The sequence below is a fragment of the Takifugu flavidus genome, chromosome 8, assembly GCF_003711565.1.
Source record: "Takifugu flavidus isolate HTHZ2018 chromosome 8, ASM371156v2, whole genome shotgun sequence".
Classification (NCBI taxonomy): domain Eukaryota; kingdom Metazoa; phylum Chordata; class Actinopteri; order Tetraodontiformes; family Tetraodontidae; genus Takifugu; species Takifugu flavidus.
Window position 1 is genome coordinate 4,106,530 of NC_079527.1, and position 22,318 is coordinate 4,128,847.

General features: G+C 38.0%; 1 protein-coding gene across 5 annotated transcripts in view; it reads left to right on the top strand.

Annotated features, from left to right (window-relative positions):
• The window catches only part of LOC130530404 (plexin-A1-like), a 162,742-nt gene extending 150,080 nt beyond the window's left edge, over nucleotides 1-12,662 (top strand). For 3 of the 5 annotated variants that reach the window (XM_057041541.1, XM_057041546.1, XM_057041545.1), the window contains exons 27-34: nucleotides 222-325; nucleotides 415-511; nucleotides 1,940-2,130; nucleotides 2,979-3,148; nucleotides 4,696-4,908; nucleotides 5,862-6,012; nucleotides 7,809-11,374; nucleotides 11,435-12,662. In XM_057041541.1, the coding sequence (XP_056897521.1) occupies nucleotides 222-325; nucleotides 415-511; nucleotides 1,940-2,130; nucleotides 2,979-3,148; nucleotides 4,696-4,908; nucleotides 5,862-6,012; nucleotides 7,809-7,904 (1,022 nt within the window). In that variant the 3' untranslated portion in view covers nucleotides 7,905-11,374; nucleotides 11,435-12,662. The remainder of the gene's footprint in view (nucleotides 1-221; nucleotides 326-414; nucleotides 512-1,939; nucleotides 2,131-2,978; nucleotides 3,149-4,695; nucleotides 4,909-5,861; nucleotides 6,013-7,808; nucleotides 11,375-11,434) is intronic. The other 2 variants (XM_057041543.1, XM_057041544.1) reach the window with 2 other exon arrangements.
• The last annotated feature ends 9,656 nt before the right edge of the window (nucleotides 12,663-22,318 follow it).

A 22,318-nucleotide genomic window follows, 5' to 3' on the forward strand; every position in this document is an offset into this window, starting at 1 on the left:
CTATATGTATTTGCCCCCTTTCCTCTTTCATTACCCAGGAGGCCAACAGTAGGTGCTGTGAGATCATAGGTCCAGGAGTTCAGTACACTGCAGATCGGAGACATTACCAAATTAATAATTAAAAAAAGCCATGGGTTTGAAAAATTAAATGCAAATGAAAACTTGAAGATGAATGATATATTATTTATTTTAGCATGAACCTTTTTGCTTTTATTTTTAAGAATGGCGCCAAGGTCGAATGGCCAGAATCATTTTACAAGATGAAGATGTCACAACTAAGATCGACAATGACTGGAAAAGACTCAACACATTGGCACACTACCAGGTAAATGAGCAGACACAACATTGCGCAGCAAGTACAACTAAACAGAGAAATAATATCTGAGTGTCTGTGCCGTGCGTTTTGATGTGCAGGTAACAGATGGTTCAGTGATCGCCTTGGTGCCAAAGCAGAACTCTGCCTATAACATCTCCAACTCCTCTACTTTTACCAAGAGCCTCAGTCGATATGGTACAATTCTTTTCTTTTTTTTTCTGAGGGGGCCCCCTCCCCAGCTGTTTACCCCCATTACCTTTCTTGACTTTCATTCAGTTTAGTTGTTGGTTATTTGGTCTTTGGTTATTGTTGTTTTGATTGGCCTCCATTGTTGTTGTTTCTTTTCACCTCCATCCCACTGACGGGCAATCATTTTGATCCAGTGCTATCAGCCCAGGCCAAGGCTATTCCACATGTATTTTCAAGTTCTCTGTGAATGGCATTGAAGTAGACATTTCAATCCTGAGCTGCCTGAGTGAGGGAGAGGACACCTGGCACTCAGTGATAAATGGAGCTCAAGCCCCTATATGCTTTATTTTATTGGAAAATTCAACTACGCAGGAAATAAATTACCCTGGAGTTGCAAAGTTGGCCTGTTATAATGGCCTGTGGTGCTGATAAAACTGCTATAGTTTTAGAAATTTTAATTAAGGTCTTTAGCAGTTTTTAAACACAGTAGGTCAAAGTGCAACAATTCAGAATTATCCAAAAACAAATATTGACTCTCCTAAGACAAAGAGACACTGAGTGTTCCACTATGCCCAACAATTGGTGGCTAGTTGTTGTGTTTCAATTATGGGCAATGCTGTAACAATGAAAAAATAAAATCTGTAGGCCTGGGACTTAAACAATGAACTCAAAGTCAAGCTGCACCATAGATTCATGCAGCACTGATCACTCCTAGAATTTTCTAAGAAAACAACCTTAATAAAAGCAGTCACACTGTTTAACAAGATGTGATGTGGGTTATTTTCCTTAATATGCTCACAGACTTACACAGATACTTTACTTCACAGTGAATATATTTTTTTTAAATATATATCAATTCTTACTTGTTCTCATTTGTTTTTTGAACATTTGTTGTGTGTAGAAGGGTGTGCTTTTGGAAGGGTGTGGGTGTTGCCCACTATTGGTCCTGATAGAATCAAAGTCCTTCAACACCCTGCTGGAAAAGACAGCATTACAGATAACTTAGCTCTTACTCCATTTTACATCTCTTCCCTGGCTTTTATGGGTCCCTGTCCCTTTAGCTATTAAATGTATCATGCCCAATCCTTATATCTTCCATAAAGGGGTTACATAAAAGGGTTACAACAAGCATCAGCAACCTTCTTTTATCTTGTCACCTCTTCTCTCTATTACTATTATCCATGAGGAACTGCAAATGTCCCTTGCTTTTAACTCTCAATAGTAATTGCAGCATAACTGTACAGTTGTATAGGACAGTAGCATGAGTAATAAAGAACATTGGTGGGGTAAAAAATGAAGGAGTAGCTACAATTATAAAAATTATTACTTTTGAGTTGGTGTTATTTATCGATGATGTGCCAGATGTAAAATAATTCCCTGTATAAAGTGTTTTGTTGTTTTGAATGACGATTTTTTTTTCACTGATTTCTATAGAGAGTATGCTTAGGACAGCCAGTAGTCCAGATAGCTTAAGATCCCGAACACCTATGATCACTCCTGACCTGGAGAGTGGGACCAAGTTGTGGCATCTTGTGAAGAACCACGACCACTCTGACCAGAGGGAAGGTGACCGAGGTAGCAAGATGGTCTCCGAGATCTACCTGACAAGACTATTAGCTACAAAGGTAAGATGTGGAGAAAAATAAAGCTTCAGTGCTACAAATTTCTGTGCTGAGATTAAGAATGAACAATGATCCATCCTGTTATAGCATATTAAAAATGCTGATTTTTTTTTTTGACCAAGCATGAAAAAAAGACTTCAGTTTGTGTGTCATAAGTCTCCAAAATCCAATAAAACTATATGTAATATATATCATTTTAATTGATAATAACTGATTTCAACAAACTAGGAGCCATTTCAGGACTCTATTCTATTCTTGTTTTCTTAAGTCTAGTATATTTTTTCTATTTGAAGCTGAAGCAAATGCAACACTGCATTATCAATTTACACTGCTACTATTACATTTAATAAAGCATATACATGTATGTGGAGTAAGTGGAGGCAGAAATGAGATATCTTGGACAATTTGAGTCTACATAAGTACAGAAACAGAGAGAGCTCTCATCTCCTTGTCTCTCTGTATCTGTCTTTCTGTGTCAATTTGCTTCTACTAAAGCTTCTACCCCTCAATTACCGTATGCAGATCTCAACTCTTTGATCACTGAGAGAGATAGAATTCATTCTCATTTTATTTTGCTGTGGCTTCTGTGATAATAGATTTTACGAGATGGAGAAGTCTGAAACAAATGTGCAGTTAGGGAAATGTATTTAGCTTCATTTGATGTGATTATATTGAATTGCAATGTTCCAGGGTGTGCAGCAGCACAAAAAAGCTTCATTCACAAATAAAAGAATTGAAATAAAAAGTTAAACATATCATGTTAAAAAGTGAATCAACAAATTAAGATCGAATCTAAATTAATGATTATAGTTAACTACAGGTTAACTTTCCCTTTATGTCTCTCCTCTCAGGGTACATTACAGAAGTTTGTTGATGATCTCTTTGAGACCATTTTCAGCACAGCCCACAGAGGAAGTGCACTGCCACTCGCCATCAAGTACATGTTTGACTTTTTGGATGAGCAGGCAGACAAACACTCTATCACAGATTTTGATGTACGACATACCTGGAAGAGTAACTGGTGGGTTGGATTGATTTTTACAAAGTTTATTACTGTAATCTTATGTGATGCCACCTCACCAGATGTTTGGATGTGTGTATGTTCTCCTTTTATTCATGGTTTGGTTCCTTGTAACTTTCATATTCCCTTTTCTTGGCCAAGCTCAATGCTATATGATGAATATTGGTGGTTTTTAAGAATTTAGTTGTGACCTTTATTTCAATAACAGGAGGGAGTTATAACTTCTCTCAATAGGTTTCCCAACATTCTGGGATAATCTTGACACTGTAAGAATTAAAGAGTTCTTTTCAATAGCCAGTCATCTTGAGTAAAGTGGCCTTTACAGATGGAAAATTGAATTACAAATCAAATTCAAATTGCCCTATAAATAACTGTTATAACATAATGATGAATACAATGCAACACTCTAAATCAAAAATTGATTTGAATTGCCTAAAATTTGGAAGCAGTTACTGCAGTCACAGTTTACTGCATGTTCAGTCATTGAACAAAAGTCATTATTCCTATTTTCTATAGTCAAATTGTATTTAAAAAAATTATATATTTTGGTCATATAAGAACCTTAATTCTATCTTGTATATATATATATAAAATCTCTTCCTTGCCATCCTGGGCGGTGCCTCCTTCCTTCCTTCAGACTCAGGTCCTCTACCAGAGGCCTGGGAGTCTGAGGGTTATGAACAGGATCTTAACTGTTCCTAGGACTGCACTCTTCTGGACAGAGATCTCTGATGTGGTTCCTGGTATCTGTTGGAACCATCTACTCAGGTTGGGTATTACTGCCCCTAGTGTCCCAATCACTACTGGGACCACTGTTGCCTTCATGCCCCACATTCTCTCCGTCTCCTCCTTCAGCCCTTGGTACTTCTCCAGCTTCTCGTGTTCCTTCTTCCTCATGTTGCTATTACTCGGGATTGCTACATCTATCATCACTGTCTTCCGGTGTTTATCCACCACCACAATGTCAGGCTGGTTGGCCACCACCATCTTGTCAGTCTGGATCTGGAAGTCCCACAGGATCTTGGCCTGCTTGTTCTCCAGCACTTTCGGGGGTGTCTCCCACCTAGACCCTGGGACCTCCAGTCCATACTCAGTGCAGATGTTCCTGTACACTATGCCAGCCACCTGGTTATGCTGCTCCATGTATGCCTTGCCTGCTAACATCTTGCACCCTGCTGTGATGTGCTGGACTGTCTCAGGGGTATCCCCACACAGTCACCCCCAGGTGAATCAGAGGGTCGATGTCATGCTCGTTCTTGGCATACAGCTTGATGTCATTTATGTAGAGGAGGTGGCTGACGGTTGTTCCACTTCAGAACTGGTACCCATAACCACTCTTGGTTATGATCTGGCTGAGGGGGTTTAGGCCTATGCAGAACAGCAGGGGGGACAGAGCATCTCCTTGATATATGCCACATCTGATGCTCACCCGCGCAATTGGCTTTGAGTTGGCCTCCAGAGTCGTGTTCCACAGCTTCATGGATTCTTTTTTTTTTTAATGAATATAATGAAGAAAAAACACAGTGAATTCTCTCTCCCCACTCCAGTCTTCCTCTGCGATTCTGGGTGAATGTCATCAAGAACCCACAGTTTGTTTTTGATATCCATAAGAACAGCATCACGGACGCATGTCTGTCTGTGGTGGCCCAGACCTTCATGGACTCCTGTTCAACGTCAGAACACAAATTAGGAAAAGACTCTCCGTCGAATAAGCTTCTATATGCTAAAGATATCCCCAACTACAAGAACTGGGTAGAGAGGTGAGTTAAACAATAACAACAAAAATATTTTTATTTTCTTTTTAATGTGTCTTTACAGATGAAAAAATGACCCATCAATCCATTGTTTTGTTTTGTACCAATTATTACTATTCAGGGTCACACAAGGTCATTGGGTTCTTAATTGAAATTTAAAAAGATATATTGATAATCAGGGTTTAACAAATTAAAACTAAAATATGAACATTATATGGAGCTGAGTTTGAATCTGAACTTATTATAGTTATTACATGACTGTGGTACATAATACATTTCCAATTGCTACTTTACACCCAAGAAATAAAAAACAAAACTCTCACTAATTATCTTAACATTGCACATTTAAAGCAGCTTATATAGTCACAGAAATGTTATTTTTAGTTTGACTTGAAATACAATGACATTATCAGGTAGGAGAAAACATCATTGAAAGACAAATATTCTTGACTTGCATTGTACTGCAACACTAGTCTAGTCCAGTAATCTTAGGGCGGCTTTGTTTAGAAGTGTGCCTCACAGCGACTCACAGACAAGTACTGTTCTTTCATGAGTGTTGAACAGACAAGATTTAGACAAGAACAGCTGTGTTTAGTAGTGAAATGGCATGAAAAACAAAAATCATCTGATTAACCCCAGTTAATTAGATGTCCATTGTCTATTGCTGCTGAAGTGAAACATAAAAAAACACTATTTTTTTCCAACAAAGGCAGCAATATCCTGAGTGATCTACATCAAGTCCTATGCTGTTTTTTTACATCAAGATAGAATAATTCATAGTTGATATAAATACAGTTAAAAAAATATTGTCAATACAGTTAAAACCTGCTTTGTTTAATCATGCCTCCCAATTCCAATGACCTTTGCAAGTGTTCAACAGCAAAAACTGTCTGCATTCCTAATATTTATCAGGTCATTTTGGGATCTAAAGGGTAACTTATACCTGAACTCTTCTCCAGGTACTACTCTGATATCTCCCGTATGCCAGCTATCAGTGATCAAGACATGAGTGCCTACTTGGCAGAGCAGTCCCGCCTGCACCTCAGTCAATTTAACAGTATGTCAGCTCTGCATGAGATTTACTCCTACATCACCAAATACAAAGACGAGGTAAGCTGAGCTGAGTGCTGTAATTAATGCCCTGCCATCCTTCTAATATTTATAACCCATCTATTTTAATGCCAATTTAAGTATAAAATAGGGTAATGTTGAAAATAAGCCTCAAGGTTCCAATAGTTGTAGCAAAAATCTCCATTGGATGTGAGGCTTTACTGCATTTTAACTTCCAAGTGTCTTAGGACTAGAACTTCTGATTGCCTACTTTTTAAAAAAAATATATTTATTTTTAAAAATCAAGTCATGACAAAGCATAGGTCATCTGTGGTTCTTTATGCTCTGCAGTTTGACAGAATTTAGTTCAAATATAGGCCACATATTCTTCTTGGACTGGAGCACTAAACTTCTACTGTAATGTCCCTAACAGTTACAATGCTGGCAGTGGAGACACATATTGAGTATAATGACTGTTACACAGCAGTTACATTTGTGGTCAGTTCTGGGGTCAGCACCCCTGTGGCTGTAAGATTTACACCAATCTCTATTTTATTTTCTTCAAATTTTATATAATCCAATTAGAAATTGAGTCCAGTCACCAGTTTTTTTTAAATATAGTTTTGCTTTAATATGACACAACTTGTTCATGATCTATAATTGATATTAGTATAATGGCATGCCTTAGTTAGTTTGCATGTTTTATTATGTTTATTCACAAATTTCTAACAAATGAAGACAGAGTTGCTGTCTGTTTTCTGCAACTCCCTTCTACTCTTAAATGGCAACATCTCCCCATCTTAATAGTGCTTTCATATGATAAAGGCTACATTGGGTCACCTCCTTTCTTCCTTTTTAACCCGCCATCACATCAGTCCCACAGTAGTTTGGTTCCAGCTGCCTCCATTCAGAGTAAATGTCCCCCATCATTACAACCTATTATCCAGAGGCATGCAGCTGCACACTCCACACCAGCCACCATACATGTCCTGACCTTAAACACACCAACACACTGGCATAAATGCACTGTAATGGTGCAGATTATAGCAACTACACACATCAACACACAGTCCTTTTACCACTGTTCCTTGGCTGCTCCTCCCTGACTTGTTCAGTTTGCAATTAACAAGACACACTTGCTACTGCGCACATATTTGGTGACCATAAACATACCACTGTCACATTCCTCTGGCTCTCAGTGTTGCCCTACTGACCTTCTCAGCATGAATCAAAATGTAATCAGTAGCAGAATGCAAGACTAAATAAATGCAGTTTAAAAACTTTTTAGAACTTTCATCACCACCACCTTATTTTTCACTGCTTTAAGTGGTGAATATAGGAATGCAGCAGATTATATGTCATCATAAAATAGTTTCTATCATTCTTCTTTTTTGCTGCTTGTTTAAATGTTTCTATTGTTTTTAGTAAAAGTCAATGCAGTGAGTCATGTAACTATATATACAGTGTATGTATATACAGGACACATGTAACTGTTTTCATTTAGAGTATTTAAATTTCACAGCTGTTGGACTATAACTCTTCCTGTGCTATAGCATGTAGTCAGATTCATCTTAACAGCTTTGTCCAACTTTAGGTTGTACGACTTTACATTGATATGCTTGATTTTTTACCCCCAAGCAAAAACCCAACCCTAGGTATGTGCATATTATTCACATGTCCGTAATAGCATTCATAGGAGGGTTATCATATCAAAATGTGACCAAGTTTCACTATTTGACGTGATAATTATTATTAAGGCTAGTGACAGTAATAAAGAAAATTCTGAAATTTTTATACAGTACATATATTACTTGTATCTATGAACGCTTTAATTATTGAATTAATCCTTGTTCCAGATTCTGACAGCATTACAGAAAGATGAGCCATCACGCCGACAGCGCCTCCGCGGCAAGCTGGAGCAGGTCATTGACACCATGTCCCTCGCGAGTTGAGGATTGCTCAACAAATCAACTTGTTGAGATCCGGTCAACAAATAAGCCTTCTCTGACAACCTTTGTGACATTTGGACCCTTAGAGTCTGTTCTCCTCGTCACAGACAGCAGGAGGCAACAGTGCAAAAGATGGCAAGGACATAAGTGCCAGCAACACGGTGGAGGGACTGCAGAGTTTGGAATGCGTTAGCTTTTCCCTCTTTCTGTGTCAGTCTCTCTGAGCCTCCAACCAACTAATCCAAATGATCACATGACTGGAACATTAGCTCAGGAGAGCACATATTCTCATCAACCGTTTAACTGGTGATCAAGCTGAAACAGTAAAAAGATGTTCAAGCTACCGACCAGTCACCTCCCTCAACCAACACTGAGGTTCAAGATTGTGAGCCACTAACAATGCAGGATACAGTACCTTGATACTTGATGAGGAATTTTTATTTTTGTTTCTCTGCTGTCAGGACAGCCTATGAGCAACAGGTAAAGATATTGATTCTCAACATGTTTCTCAGCGAGACATTAGTCATATAAATGTAGGTAATATGTTGCAACTGAGTAAGAGAAGAAAATGTACAGGGATACTCCTCCAAAAACTCCTCCAGCACTTCTATTAACAGGAACAACACAGATCTAGGAAAAGGAATTTTATCTATCACATTTGATTTGATGTTTCCTTTCCCTGAACTGCCTACTCTCCCCTGTGCTGTTACTTCTGTTACTGCTGAATTTGCACAACAAAGCAAATCAAAAGACAGAAAGGTCTATATATATATGAAAACTGTTTGTTTTTGTAGCCAGAAAACAAGATTTTCCATTGTAATGTACAAGAGTTTGAAAAAATGTGATATTTCCAAGATCAAATACCCAATGAAAAAGTCATCCTGTGCCATGTTTTGTTTTTGAATGTTTGATTAGTACAGAGACTTTTTTTTAAAAAAAAAGATAAAATGTACTATAAAAAAAGAAAATGTTGTACTGAAAGTAAGAGTTGAAGAGTAAAAAATATTTTTAAAAAAATATATCCCTCGGCTGGAAGTCACCTGTAAGCCCTGCAGCCAGTTATTTCATAGAAGAAGCTGAAGCTGACTGGGCTTGAAGTTCACTGAAGATGTTTCACTTCTGAGACATCTTCAAGTCTGCATGACTTGCAGAATGTTGTGATATTTACACTCCCGCGAGAGCACAAAATGTTGGAAACTGCTGCTGGAGAGGCCCTCAAGAAACTTTGAGCAATTTCAGTCGACTTTCTTCTTACTGTATGAAAAAATACAACTTGGATGACTTCGAATTTCTGCAGACATGCAGCCAGTTGTGTTCATAGTAAAGATCCAAATCTCAGTATGCTCTTGTATTGTAGTAGCAGACAGTTGTGCTCTGGGCACTGGGAAGTCACTCATTTTAAAGACTGCAGCACCTCTTACATTATTTTTTTCTCCTTTTTATGTTCACCCTGCAAATGAAGGCAAGCTTTGGTGTGCAAACGAAGGTTAAGTAGTATTAATTATTGTTTTGGCTTGGTGCTAAAGGTTTTGTTTTTGAATGTAAATGTGGTTTCTGAAAGAATAATGCAATGTAGCTAGGTTATTGTGTTTTGTACAAGTTGAAATTCTTCTTAAAGGGTGTAAAAGAGTTTTCATGGTGTGCTGCTGTTGTGCATTCTTCAAAAAGACATTCCTTTCTTTATGTGTAAAATGAGCAAAGGTAATGGAAATATTCTATGGGAGATACGGCCAGTAAAAAATATTCAAGATTTACTTTATTCATCCCCGTAGGGAAATTGAATTGTAGTAGCAGCCTAAATTTAAAAAAGAACAATTAGGTGTAGGGAGCTGCTACTACTGGCTGACGCCTGGGACAGCGCCATTTTTTCATAAAGTAGAAATATGTAAAGTTTCAGATGGATGAGGTGATCTCTTGATACAGCTTCTTTTGAGCCATGTATTTGCAGGAACATAAAATATTTAGGTACACCTGGGTGGCCAAAATATTACTTTAAAATGATGCCTTAACTTGCTGGAGGTACCCATCACATCCTGAAGGTACACACCGTGCTGATAAAGGGATGAGCACGGCCAGCAGGAATATTCAAAAAAGCTATATTTCTCAATGTTCAATTGTTACTAATGTGCACAACAGCAATTACAAAATGATAATGCGTGAACCTTTAAGTCTTTCAATATCAGCCTGCAAGTGTGATAGTTGACTCATCAAATATTAAACTCTACAGTGAAATTTGATCTATTGATTAAACCATCTCTGAAAGGAGTCAGCAGCCATCCCCTTGCTCAATGTGACAGTGCTAACCAGGGAATAATTGTTTCAAAGTTGGTACCACTTGATTAGCCTGCTAGCCTCTATGTCCTGTTAATACATGGTGTGGTTTTCTGTTTCTGTAGGATAACTACTTCAGGGTTAAGGTGTTGTAAGGCAGGAGAGTCTCTATTGGCTGAAAGTAGAAATTTGATTGCACATGCACGGTGTAACTTTGGGAAAATGTACCAAATAAAGTGCCTAGTAAGTGGCACTGTATCTTGGACCTACAGAATATCAGTAATAATTATCCAATGCATTTTTTTTTTTAGATTTGAATTAATTTCACCTGAAATACGTGTTACGTACCAGTGAAGTGAAGCAGTTAGCAGACTGGCTTGTAGAGTAACTCGTAGAGAGCACCAGATGGAACACTATATCTCAAGTGATAACTGTTTACACAGCTGTTTTCCACTAAAAACAAAAGTGTGACTCTTTTATTTGGCGTGAACGGTGAGTTTCACTCCCTGAATTCACACCTCAGCCTGCTGTCTTTGAGCAGCTTTTTCCCAGTAAGGCGCCATTATTTTACAAAAGAAAAAGTCACATGAAGGTGATACTGCAAGGTGGCAAAAAATCTTGACAATGTGATCTTAATTTCAGTTTTCTTCATATACTTTTTTAGGGAAAAATTAATCAAATATACCATACCATCCATATGGCATCAAAATCAAATTCATGCTGGTATCTTGCTAAAACGCTACAGTCCAAAATTTATATAACAATAAAAGTTGGCAAATTTTTGACAGCATAAACATATGTTTAGACAAAAGAAAAAACAGTTTTCATTATGTGAATCACTAATCTAGACAGGGTAAAAAAGACAGACAGTATAATATAGCTAAAATCTTTTTGACTGATGTGAGGGAGAGAATGAATTTTGTCTCAAGTCTTTTAAATACTGAAGGAAATTAGCATTTATCTTGTTTGATTTTGAAAGTGAGTTGATTCTACAACCTTTGACTTGTATATATATATCAGCAGGAGGGTCCCCCTATATGAGCCTGGTCCTGCTCAAGGTTTCTTCCTATTAAAGGGGAGTTTTTCCTTGCCCCTGTTGCTTGTTTGGGGTTAGGCCCTGGGATTCTGTAAAGCGCCTAGAAACAATTTTGATTGTAACAGACAATATATATATGTGTGTGTGTGTGTGTGTGTATATGTGTGTGTGTATGTGTGTGTATATATATATATATATATATATATATATATATATATACATACAGACACACACATATATAGTCTTTGGTTGGTCATTTTCACCACCATCAACATTTCCTGAAAATTTCCTTCGTGTTATTTTGCTAACAACAGATTTTTGACATTTTTGCAAGCTGCACAGAGTGCAATGTTTTCAGCAGAGATTAACAAAAGAGATTAACAAAAGCTTAAAGTTGAGAATACATTTGTCTTTATTGGTTTTGAAAAGACATCTACATATAATGTGGTGGTTAAGATTATTACACCTGTTAGATATAAAAACAGATTTTTTTTAAAAATCAAACACAATTTCATTTCAGAATGTTCATGAAATATGCAGATTGATATTCTGAGCACAAAAAGACTCAGTCATACTGTTTTTATCCATATTTTTAATTTTAATATTTACAATAGCCCTTCTCTTTTATATTGTGTAAACGTAGGAGTAGGAGTAGTTGACCTCTGTATGTCATTACATTTTATTTTGGTTTATCTCTTAAGACATTATATCTAACATGATTATGACTGTGCAATAATACAAGTTTATTATTTGAAAGCAGCATATCAGAATGTAAAATTTGCTTAATGGCAGCCTTCTGGCTATTGCCAGAAAACAAAATGAATTGGGGAAGAAATTACTAAATGTTTTTATTTTCTTTTAGGCAGGTGTGCATCTTGGATTCCAATTTCAGGTTCCTCAAATTTAGACAGTTGGATAGCCTTTGAAATCATGACTTCCATTATAATGATACACACCTACAGAAAAAACAAAGTAAACCATGATGAAATAAGAATATCTTCTGGAATTGACTCAAACTACCCCTTATACAAAGTTTAGATGTCTTTTTTTTCAGTTTGGGCTGCACACTCCAACACCTCCACAGCACCTTAATACTTTCCCCTCATTTGCCAATTTTGGATCCTCCGCAACAGCAACTCTGAAGTTTCTCATCCCTCCAGCTCTCTCACCTGCAGTGTTCATTTTGATTAAAGTACATTTGAGAAGTTTAGGACTTAAAGTACCACCACACACAGATTAAAAGAGGAGAAATACAGGAAGAAGAAAAATGTTCCTTTAAGGGTTTTAATACTGTATGAATTCTGATACCTTTTTAAGATTTTCAAACTTTAAGCTGCTGTGACAGGTTTTGGCTGTTTCACACCCTTGTAAATATTCTGCTCTTTCCTATTTTGCAGATTTATTATTTGTAAATAGACAACCATCAAGGAGAGATTAAACATGTTTTTGCTAAATCAGCTTTGTTGGATGTTTTCATTTCCCTTTGTTCATTAAGAAGTAGGAACAACCTTTAGATTTGTTATAACTTGTATTGCACACAAGAAAACTTGGAAGACAAAAGTAGCAAACAGACTTTAGTGTTAATATGCACCATGCAGTATGCTAAAGACAATAGTTCTGCTTCTGTCTAATTTTCTACTCAATGTTCAAAAAGTCTTTTTTCCTGAAGCCAACTAAGAAAATGCAGAGCCAAGTTTGAAGAGTATCCATATCCACTTGCTTTACTGTCCCACTGCTTTACAATGTACCATCATAGTAACGGCATAGATTTATTAGTCTTCATTACAAGGAACAAATATAAGAACAATACACACTTAAATTTACAGATATAGTCATGGTGCGCAGAAATTGTACCTATCAAAAGGAAATGTTTAGAAATAATCTGTCACAGGTAATAAATGGCCCATAAAACATAAGCAACATGCAAAGATGAGCTAATGTGCTAGTGATCATGTAGCACTGTTGGATTAGTTTGACAGAGATTTTTTTGACAGAGTTTTATGCTACGGCTGTATTCATGCTGTATTTGACCTATATCGGAGATATTTTATTGCATTTTAAATTGCATTGACCTGTCAGATAAACTTTAGTAATTAATAATAACTTAATATATTTTGCACCATAAATTACCCTTTTCATACCTACCCTGCCTGGGGTGCTGCCCCAGAGACAGCAAGCAAGCAATCAATCAATCAATCAATCAATCTTTATTTATATAGCGTCTTTTACGATCAAAATTGTTTCTAGGCGCTTTCCAGAATCCCAGGGTCTGACCCCAACAAGCAACAGTGGCAAGGAAAAACTCCCCTTTAACAGGAAGAAACCTTAACCAGGACCAGGCTCATGTAGGGGGACCCTCCTGCTGATGGCCGGCTGGGTAGAGAGAGAGAGGAGAAGGGGGAGGACAGGTAGAGGAGAGGAGAGGAGAGGAGAGAGGAGAGGAGAGGAGGAGAGGAGAGGAGAGGAGAGGGGAGGAGGGGAGACGAGAGCAGAGGTAGAGGAGAGAATAGGCACACATACTCCACAAAGTACATACAGAAATACATTATATTTAGTAAAGTAGGCTTTGTCGGGTCAGGTTGAGTGGGTCAGCGGGGTCGGAGGTCAGTATGCAGCACTGATGTCGGCGATACCTGTAGATCAGAGGTGTCAAACTCAAGTACCCAGTGGGCCAAAATTCAAAACTGGGACAAAGTCACGGGCCAACATTGATATTTATTGAAAAAAATCTTCCTCCAGCTATAACAGGGAACCTTTTGACATGGACCCAAACTAGATTTCCTCAACAACTGAACATGGAACAAGCAAAGCTTAACACAATACAATAATTTATTATTGCACACATGCAAAATCGAAATTAAAATAAAAAAAAACACATCACCGGCATTAATTTCTTCTCTTTTTATTTGCAGCCTTCTCTTTTAAATTTCAACAGTAATCTTTTGCCATTGTAAGTTAGTTTAATGTAAATGTAATGCCTTTTCATCTCTTCTACTTTCTGGCACCTTTGAGTCATTTCCAGGTGTTTGTGCTTGTCTTAGTGTTGCGTTTTATAGTGTCATCTGTTGTTGTTCTCCTTGTAATGCACATTGCCTCCACATACAAGGAAGACAGGTCTGTCTTTTACATATCTAAACAGATATTCTGCCTCCTACCTGTTCAGAAAGGTGCTATTTTCTGCCTTTGTTTTTACCATTTTTCAGAGGGGTAGTGCGGTGCCAGAATTAGCATTAGCATATAAGTTACTTCCTCTTTCGTGGTGGTTGGCAAGCCACAAATTGGTGCATTGCCAACACCAACTGATGTGGAGTGTGGATTTTCACACCAAAATACTAACAGAGCATTCTGGTATTTGTAGTATTAGCACATGCGCTTTAAGAGATAATACCGGTGGGCCAGCTCAATTGGTAGGGCTTCACGGGCCAAATATAATTACATTGCGGGCCAAATTTGGCCCATGGGCCAGAGTTTGACGCCTATGCTGTAGATGAATACAGAAGGGGAGAGAAGCAGAAAAACTACACAAGAAATAACATCACTAGTCTATGTGATGAGGAGGAGAGGAGAGGAGAGGAGAGGAGAGGAGAGGAGAGGAGAGGAGAGGAGAGGAGAGGAGAGGAGACCATTTCCCAGTGGGGTGACAGAGGCCTGTCAGGTGATCATGTTTCTGGACCCCGGCAGCCTTGGCCTATAACAGCATAACTAAGATGTGACCTAATGATTAGACGACCCCCTAAGTATGATAATTTGTCTGTCTATGATAGTAACTGGAACTACAGAATTAGTAACAATAAGCTTTTTCAAAGAGGAAGGTTTTAAGCCTAATCTTAAAAGTAGAGATGGAGTCAGCCTCCCGTACCTGGACAGGGAGCTGGTTCCACAGCAGGGGGGCCTGGTAGCTAAATGCTTGGCCCCCCATTCTACCCCTAGAGACTCTGGGGACCACAAGTAGACCAGCATTCTGAGGGCGGAGCGGTCTGTTTGGCTGGTAAGGTGTCACTAGCCCCTCCAGGTCGGATGGAGCTAGGCCTCTGAGGACCTTGTAGGTCAAAAGAAAGGTTTTAAAAATTATTCAAAATTTGACAGGCAGCCAGTGAAGAGACACCAATACAGGAGTAATGTGATCTATTTTGTCAATACCTGTCAGAACTCTGGCTGCAGCATTTTGGATCACCTGGAGGCTTCTTAAAGAGTTGTTTGGACATCCTGATAATAAAGAATTACAATAGTCCAGCCTGGAAGTAACAAATGCATGGATAACTTTTCAGCATCATGCCGCGTCAGTAGTTTCCTGATCTTTGTGATGTTCCTCAGGTGAAAAAAGGCACTTCTAGAGACTGTTTTAATGTGTGAGTTGAAGGAGAGATTTTGATCAAAAGTTACTCCTAGATTCCTCACAGGGAGACTAGATGTTAATGAGATACCATCTAGAGTGATCATGTGATCTAATCTATCCCTGAGAGCTTCAGGACCAAACACCATGACCTCAGTTTTTCCTGGGTTAAGGAGGAGGAAATTTGAAGACATCCAAGACCTTATGTCTTTAAGACCGGTCTGAAGCTCCGCAAGAGGCCCTCATTTCTTCCTTACAGTTAACATCAAATTGACTTCCTCCTTTGTCAAACAGGCAGCAGAACTTCAGGGACTGACAATATCATGTTTAAATAGTTCATGTTCATGTTTTGCTTTTTAAAAATGTTTTACTTTGCTTTCAGTTCAGTCTCACTTCAATGAAATTAACATTTTGTTATTTGACTGCTGTTAGATTTTCTCACTGAATCTCTTCCAATCTTTTTTGGCCCAAGGAAAACAGTGAAGATACTCAATGTACCTCATGTCTTAGTCCTCATAACACAGTCAAATACACATTCCAAATTATTGTGTTTAAAATATCCTCCAAAACCCCACCCCACCCCCAGGAATATTTGATTTGATAGGCAACCTATTAAAATTAGAAGTCCATTAGTAAAATAGGGGAAATTTAGACCTCTGGAGAGAATCTGACCTGCATATTAAAAGCACAATCCTCTCAATCAGATTGGCCTCTACACTTTTATGTTCTTTATTATACTCGGCACCTCTGGAGATATTTCATAGCATGTGTGGTATTATTGCATATACAGTACATATTGTGCACAATACTGTATGTGTGTGCACGCGTGCATGTGTATTTTGTATGTGCTTAAGTTTTGTGTTTTTCTATTTTTTTCCATTTTCTTTCTTTCTTTCTTTCTTTCTTTCTTCGCCTGGAGGCTTTTTTGTTCAGTCAATCACTCATCCCTCTGCAAAAAGACCGGCCTCGTCTAAGATGTAAAGAATAATTGACATTGTCACATTCTCACGAATCACCACTGTCATAAAGCCTAACCCATGATGAAGGTACTCTATTTGACCAAATACGAGAAGTTAGACACAATCTGAGGAAAAGCAACAAGAGGAAATGTGCAGCAGCAGGGAAAGAATCAAGAGCAAGCGATGAATTTATCTCTAAGGAAGTATATGGATAATACTACCTGGCTGAGATCTCAATCATTCCGTCTAGATGTAGCCCTGGCAAATGAAAGGCAGCAGGGTAAATAAGAGCAGGGCATCAAGAGAGGGCAGCAGATAGAAGTCATGTTTGCTGTAGGCAAAGCTGAAATTACCTTAATGTAATGCTTGGCTCAAATATGACATTTGACAGGGCTAAAAATGTTGTAAATATCATACTTTACACAATGTTATGTTTCTTTAAATTACCCAGAATTTAAATTAATATTTTCACATTTTATTCTACCAATTAGCTATAATTTTCTTTTACACAGCTTTTCTTGTCTCAGATGTGACCCTTTCTACTGACATGGATTTGGGTACTAGTGTGGATCAAACTATGGTGGTTATATTGTGAAACTGTAGGCCAATAAACAATATGCATAAACATGTTATGCATATTGTTTATGGGATAGTACTCAGAGCGTACGGAGGGGAACTCAACACTGTAACAGAAAAAGTCCATGTACTTATTACTTTAGCTTAGGCTCCTGCAACGAAAGACTTTTGAGGGGTGTGGTGGAATTTGGAAAAGTGCACTCTAATAAGAACAAGATTGCTGCATCTCAGCCAGATATTTAACATACTTGGTAACACGGTCACAAATAAACTGAGTTGTACGTATTGTTATGGTAAAATATGTCAACGCAAAAATGTTTCCTATGTTTGCTTTAAACGGTTTTCCCATATAAGCCCTCCTGTTAAAAGGGAGTTTGTCCCTTGCCACTTTTGATATTTGGGGGTCAGACTCTTGGTTTTTATTTAAAAACCATTAAGAAAATCTTGAATATAACAGATACTATGTAAACAAAGTTGAATTGATAAAATTAACTATAATATAATATAACTATTATTCTAAGCTTTTCTCCTCATCACGTAGACTAAGCTTTTGAGTGCTGGTTAAGGGTGCATCCTGCATGTCACAAAGGTAGTGCAGGGCCATAACACATTTGTTGTGTTATGAGCTATAATGTGCAAAGTCTATGACAGGGGTCGGCAACCCAAAATGTTGAAAGAGCCATATTGGACCAAAAAAACAAGAAACAAATCTGTCTGGAGCCGCAAAAAATTAAAAGCCTTATAATGAAGGCAACACAGGCTGTAAGTGTCTATATTAGCTGTATTAGCCTACTTTCCAAATGGTAAGTAGGCAACAAATACATAATGAGCATTCATGATTGTAGCTACACCGGTCCAATGAAATAATGGCCACGCATCATACAGATGTCTTTTGAAAAGAACCCTACAAGTGACCTATCAAAGGAAACATACATAAAGAACAATACATTTTTAAGCCATTTCAACAATAACGAATTGAGACATTAAATGAAATTATGACCATTTTAAAAATGTAAAATAAATATTGAATGAATTTTTCAATTAACATGTCTCTCAGACAGTTACAATGATGAAATGTTTATTTTCCTGCCGCGCATCCTGGAGAGAATGACGCCCCATGTGACCACTCTGCTGTACGATGGTGCTTTAAGTTTAACTTCCATTATCATGGGATGTTGAAAACTTTAAGAATGCTTGTCACGTTTTTCTCCTACAGAAATTATATTAAAACAATTCCCATTTTTTTGAAAAAGCTCCAGGGAGCCACTAGGGCGGCGCCAAAGAGCCGCATGCGGCTCCAAAGCCGCGGGTTGCCGACCCCTGGTCTATGATGTGTTGAGCGGCCTTGAGTCACATCAGATTGCAAATTGAAAGCATATAATAATTTTAAACCATTGGTACAATGCAGGGTAATCTACAAAGTAGTTTATTTGAATCACTTGTGGTTGGGAGGATGGTGGTGGGGTTCATAAGATGATAAATCTTCCTGAGCTGCCATTTCAGTGACTGACAGCATGGCAGCAGGATTTGGTGACCCCTGATCTATTCCAAAATGAACAGGTTAAAGGGTGATTTTTAGAAGGTGTCAGAGCAGAAAGACAATATGGAATGAAACCTCCTATTGCAGCCTTTTTTTGATGTAGATGACTCCAATGTACATAAGCAGCAAACAAGGAAGATTTTTGTGAAAAAACAATGGTTAGATCTGTTGGTCTTCACTTTCATATCATGTTGCAGGTGGGATAGCTGTCAAAAAGCTTAAGGCTGCTTCTAGTCTGTGGAATGCTCAGACAGAAGGCCCTTACTTTGAGTCAAGATGTCCCCAGAAATGTTCCAAATCAGAATTAGTGGTGGTAAGACTTGACAGTTATGAGACAAAAGATGCTGACAAAGTGACAGCAGTCAGGTGTTGCAGTAGTTGACCATGACTATTATAAATTCCCACAGTTCCAGGATGTTGTGCCTTTTTCACATTCAGTTAAAACCATTTCAATCATTATGGCTTGTTATGTAAAACAAGACACAATACTATATAGAAGGAGTCCAGAAGGAGTCTCCCTTCATGGTCTGTTGTGCATTTTTTTTTTTTGGGGGGGGGGGGGGGATTACAAGCCCTTTCTTCAACCCCAAATGTGGAGGACTACATATTGCATTAGTCCGGTTTCTCACCCTGAACCTGTCCAGCATGATTAAACCTACAATAAGCCCAAATGCCCCAACTGGTATAGCCCCCAGAGTCATTAAAGCATACAAACCCCCCACCCCCAACCAGTATATGTAACAGCACACATTGAGACTCAGAAACATCTGTTGAGGATTAATCATAAATTCAGATGTGTCATGCGATAGTTAGGCATTTTAAATAGATCTACAGTAAAACTTGATATAGAAACTTTCTATAAGTGAACTACAATGGGCATGTGACTGGATGTACTCAGAACAATCACGATGCAAGACAACTTAAAAATATTAATCTCCAGAGTATCTGATAAAGTGGAGAATTGGTGGTGATTTTTTTCTACCATTTACATAAACACTTATAATTTAGGGACAAACTTACCATTTCTAGTTTAGCTGGAATCAAATTTCATTTGGTACAGACAGCTGAACTATCTTTAAATTGTGTTTTATTGAATTAACCTGATGATAATGAATTTAATGTTGTGGGTTGACTGTTTGCATGATAAGCAGATTAATTAATTCAATGGATGCAAATATTTTAGTGCAGGGTGATGAAAAATTGTTAAAATTATATATGGACAAGATGAATTGTTTCCAAAATAGCATCCACACAAGACTTGTTCTAATACTTGAAATTTGATTGGAAGAGCTTCTCTTAGAAGTGGTGACTAACCCGGGAGCCTATGAAAAGCAAATGTGTCATTAAGAATTCTGCATGTGGTTCCACTCACGGTATTTTCAGAAACCAAATCCCCCTGCCTGGCTTGCTTCTTGCTGCCCCATAAGCTCACTTCACCTTTCCTCCCACTAGCCACCAAGCCATCATCATACTTTTATCTCTATCTCTCTCAATCTTTCTGCAAAATGAGCAGATTGCTCCAAAGAGCGGATGCTAGACGCTCTGGTCACTGTAGACCACCCCACAGTTACTACTGTTCTGAAGCCCCTGTCATCCTCAGTCACTTCCACTGTCATTCTTTTATGTTTTTCAAGCCCTCATATACCCCCTTTATCTCTCGCCACCACAAATTTTCCCAGGCTCCTGATCTCTCCAGCACTACTCATGACTTTGATACAACCAGCACTGCACTACAGGAGGGAGCATGGGACTTAGTGGGTCATACATAATAAGACTACAACTAAAGAGAGCTTTTAAGAGGCATCTTGGCCAATATAGATTTAAACTGACCATTAATACTGAAGCTGAGCACCTTGATGTGAGAGTGACAAGCAACTATATTAGTTTTACTGATGTCATAGCTATTGGTTTTCTTGAAATTAGTTTACAAGAAGCTGTGTTAAATGGGTACTCACACTCCTCCACCACCCACCTTCCCATGCCCCTGTTCTCATGACCCTTGAACTCTGATCAGTATCTGTCAGAAGGTGTAAGAAGTATTTCTTGTTACCACCAGTGGCGCTGTGAGTAAGGTGGAATAGTAATATATTGCTAAATTCAGGGCTGAAAATCTTTTTAAACCATGACAATAATGTGTGTGGTAATAAGGACTGGTGAACAGTCTTCATCCTTTTATTTTACATTGTTTCTCCATCTTTGATCTTCTTTGTCATTAATTTGCCTACTCTAAAAAACAAATACAAATCAAAAACAAAACACAAAACTCCACGGGGGTGTGGTCATTTTATGCTTTTAATGCAGAGATCCTGTTAGGGTGTGATTCAGGCAGGACCCGTAAGCAGACAAACAAGAGCTGACGGTGTGAACACAAGATTTTAATTAACTCAGAGAAAGGTGAGGAGTGCATATCATTCCTCCGAATTAGAGGCACGTGGTGACCTAGGAGGAGACGTGAGAAAAACAGGGATAGTTACATGAAGGGAAGGAACACAATAAGATAATATTGGCCCACATTTACCACAAAGTCGATGAAAACAGTCAGACGCTAGTGATGGGAGGCAGCGGCTTTTGAAGAGTGTTGATTGGTAACCAGTGCAGGTGTGATGGGCACCAGCGACTGGTATCCAGGTGAACCCACCACGCCCCCTAATGAGAACACCAGGAACACAAAACACAAACAAAAGGCACCAACACACTGGCCATGACAGATCCATTAATGTAAGCCACTAATGTAAGCCGTCTAAAGGCCACTGCTGAGCCATTTTTCTAAGTTTTTTGCAAACTCTTTGAAATATATTTGTGCAAATTTTCTTGGGTTTTCGTGTATGGGTTTACTTCCAAACTATGACAAAGAAGTAAAGTTGCAGTAAAGTTTAACTTAGAAGGAAAAGTAGGGCAGGAACCATGAAGTCGGTGTTATTCACTTACATGGTCATTATTCTGTATCATATTCAAACATCCAACATAAATATTTAAGTAGCAGACAAGCATCTCTATATCTGGAACACATATGAAACATAGCAAATGCAGTGAGTTCAGAAATTGATTTAGTTCAGGCCTCCCCCTACTTAAATATTGTGTACTGATGGACAGAATATAACATACATTCAAAGCAATTTCAACACTGGTGCATATATAGATATTTTACATCAGAAGAGAACATGGGATGTATAACTGAGAACAAGTTGACATAAAACCCATTTCTGTTAATGTGTTAATCTGCACATTACTTAACATATTTTGTTTACAAATTGTCCTTGGATATGTCCATTAAGCAAGGTGATATTACCAGTCAGGGCATCTTCATGTTTAATCAGGAGTCAGGAAATAGAATACCCTTTTATTCTTGTTTTGTTTATTCCATTTTGCAAAAATGTAGACTACTTGAGCAAGATATTTAATTGCTTTGCTGTCAGGTTCACTGTTTATTTTTTTTTAGCTTTAATTTATTGGCACAAAACATACTGACATTTTGTCATTTTCATCAAGAAAAATTTGAAAACTGAGTGTGTTTTTTTAAGATTCACCACACGTGTCCTCGCTGGTTGAACACAAATGGATTTGCTGATTAAATATGACAGAAACACTCTCTCCTGTTTCCTCTGTCATTCTGTTAAGAATTGGCTAATTTTTCAATTTATTTATTGGTTTCCTCTGCATGGAGTGAATTTTATTGCTGATAAATTTATGAAGAACAGTAAT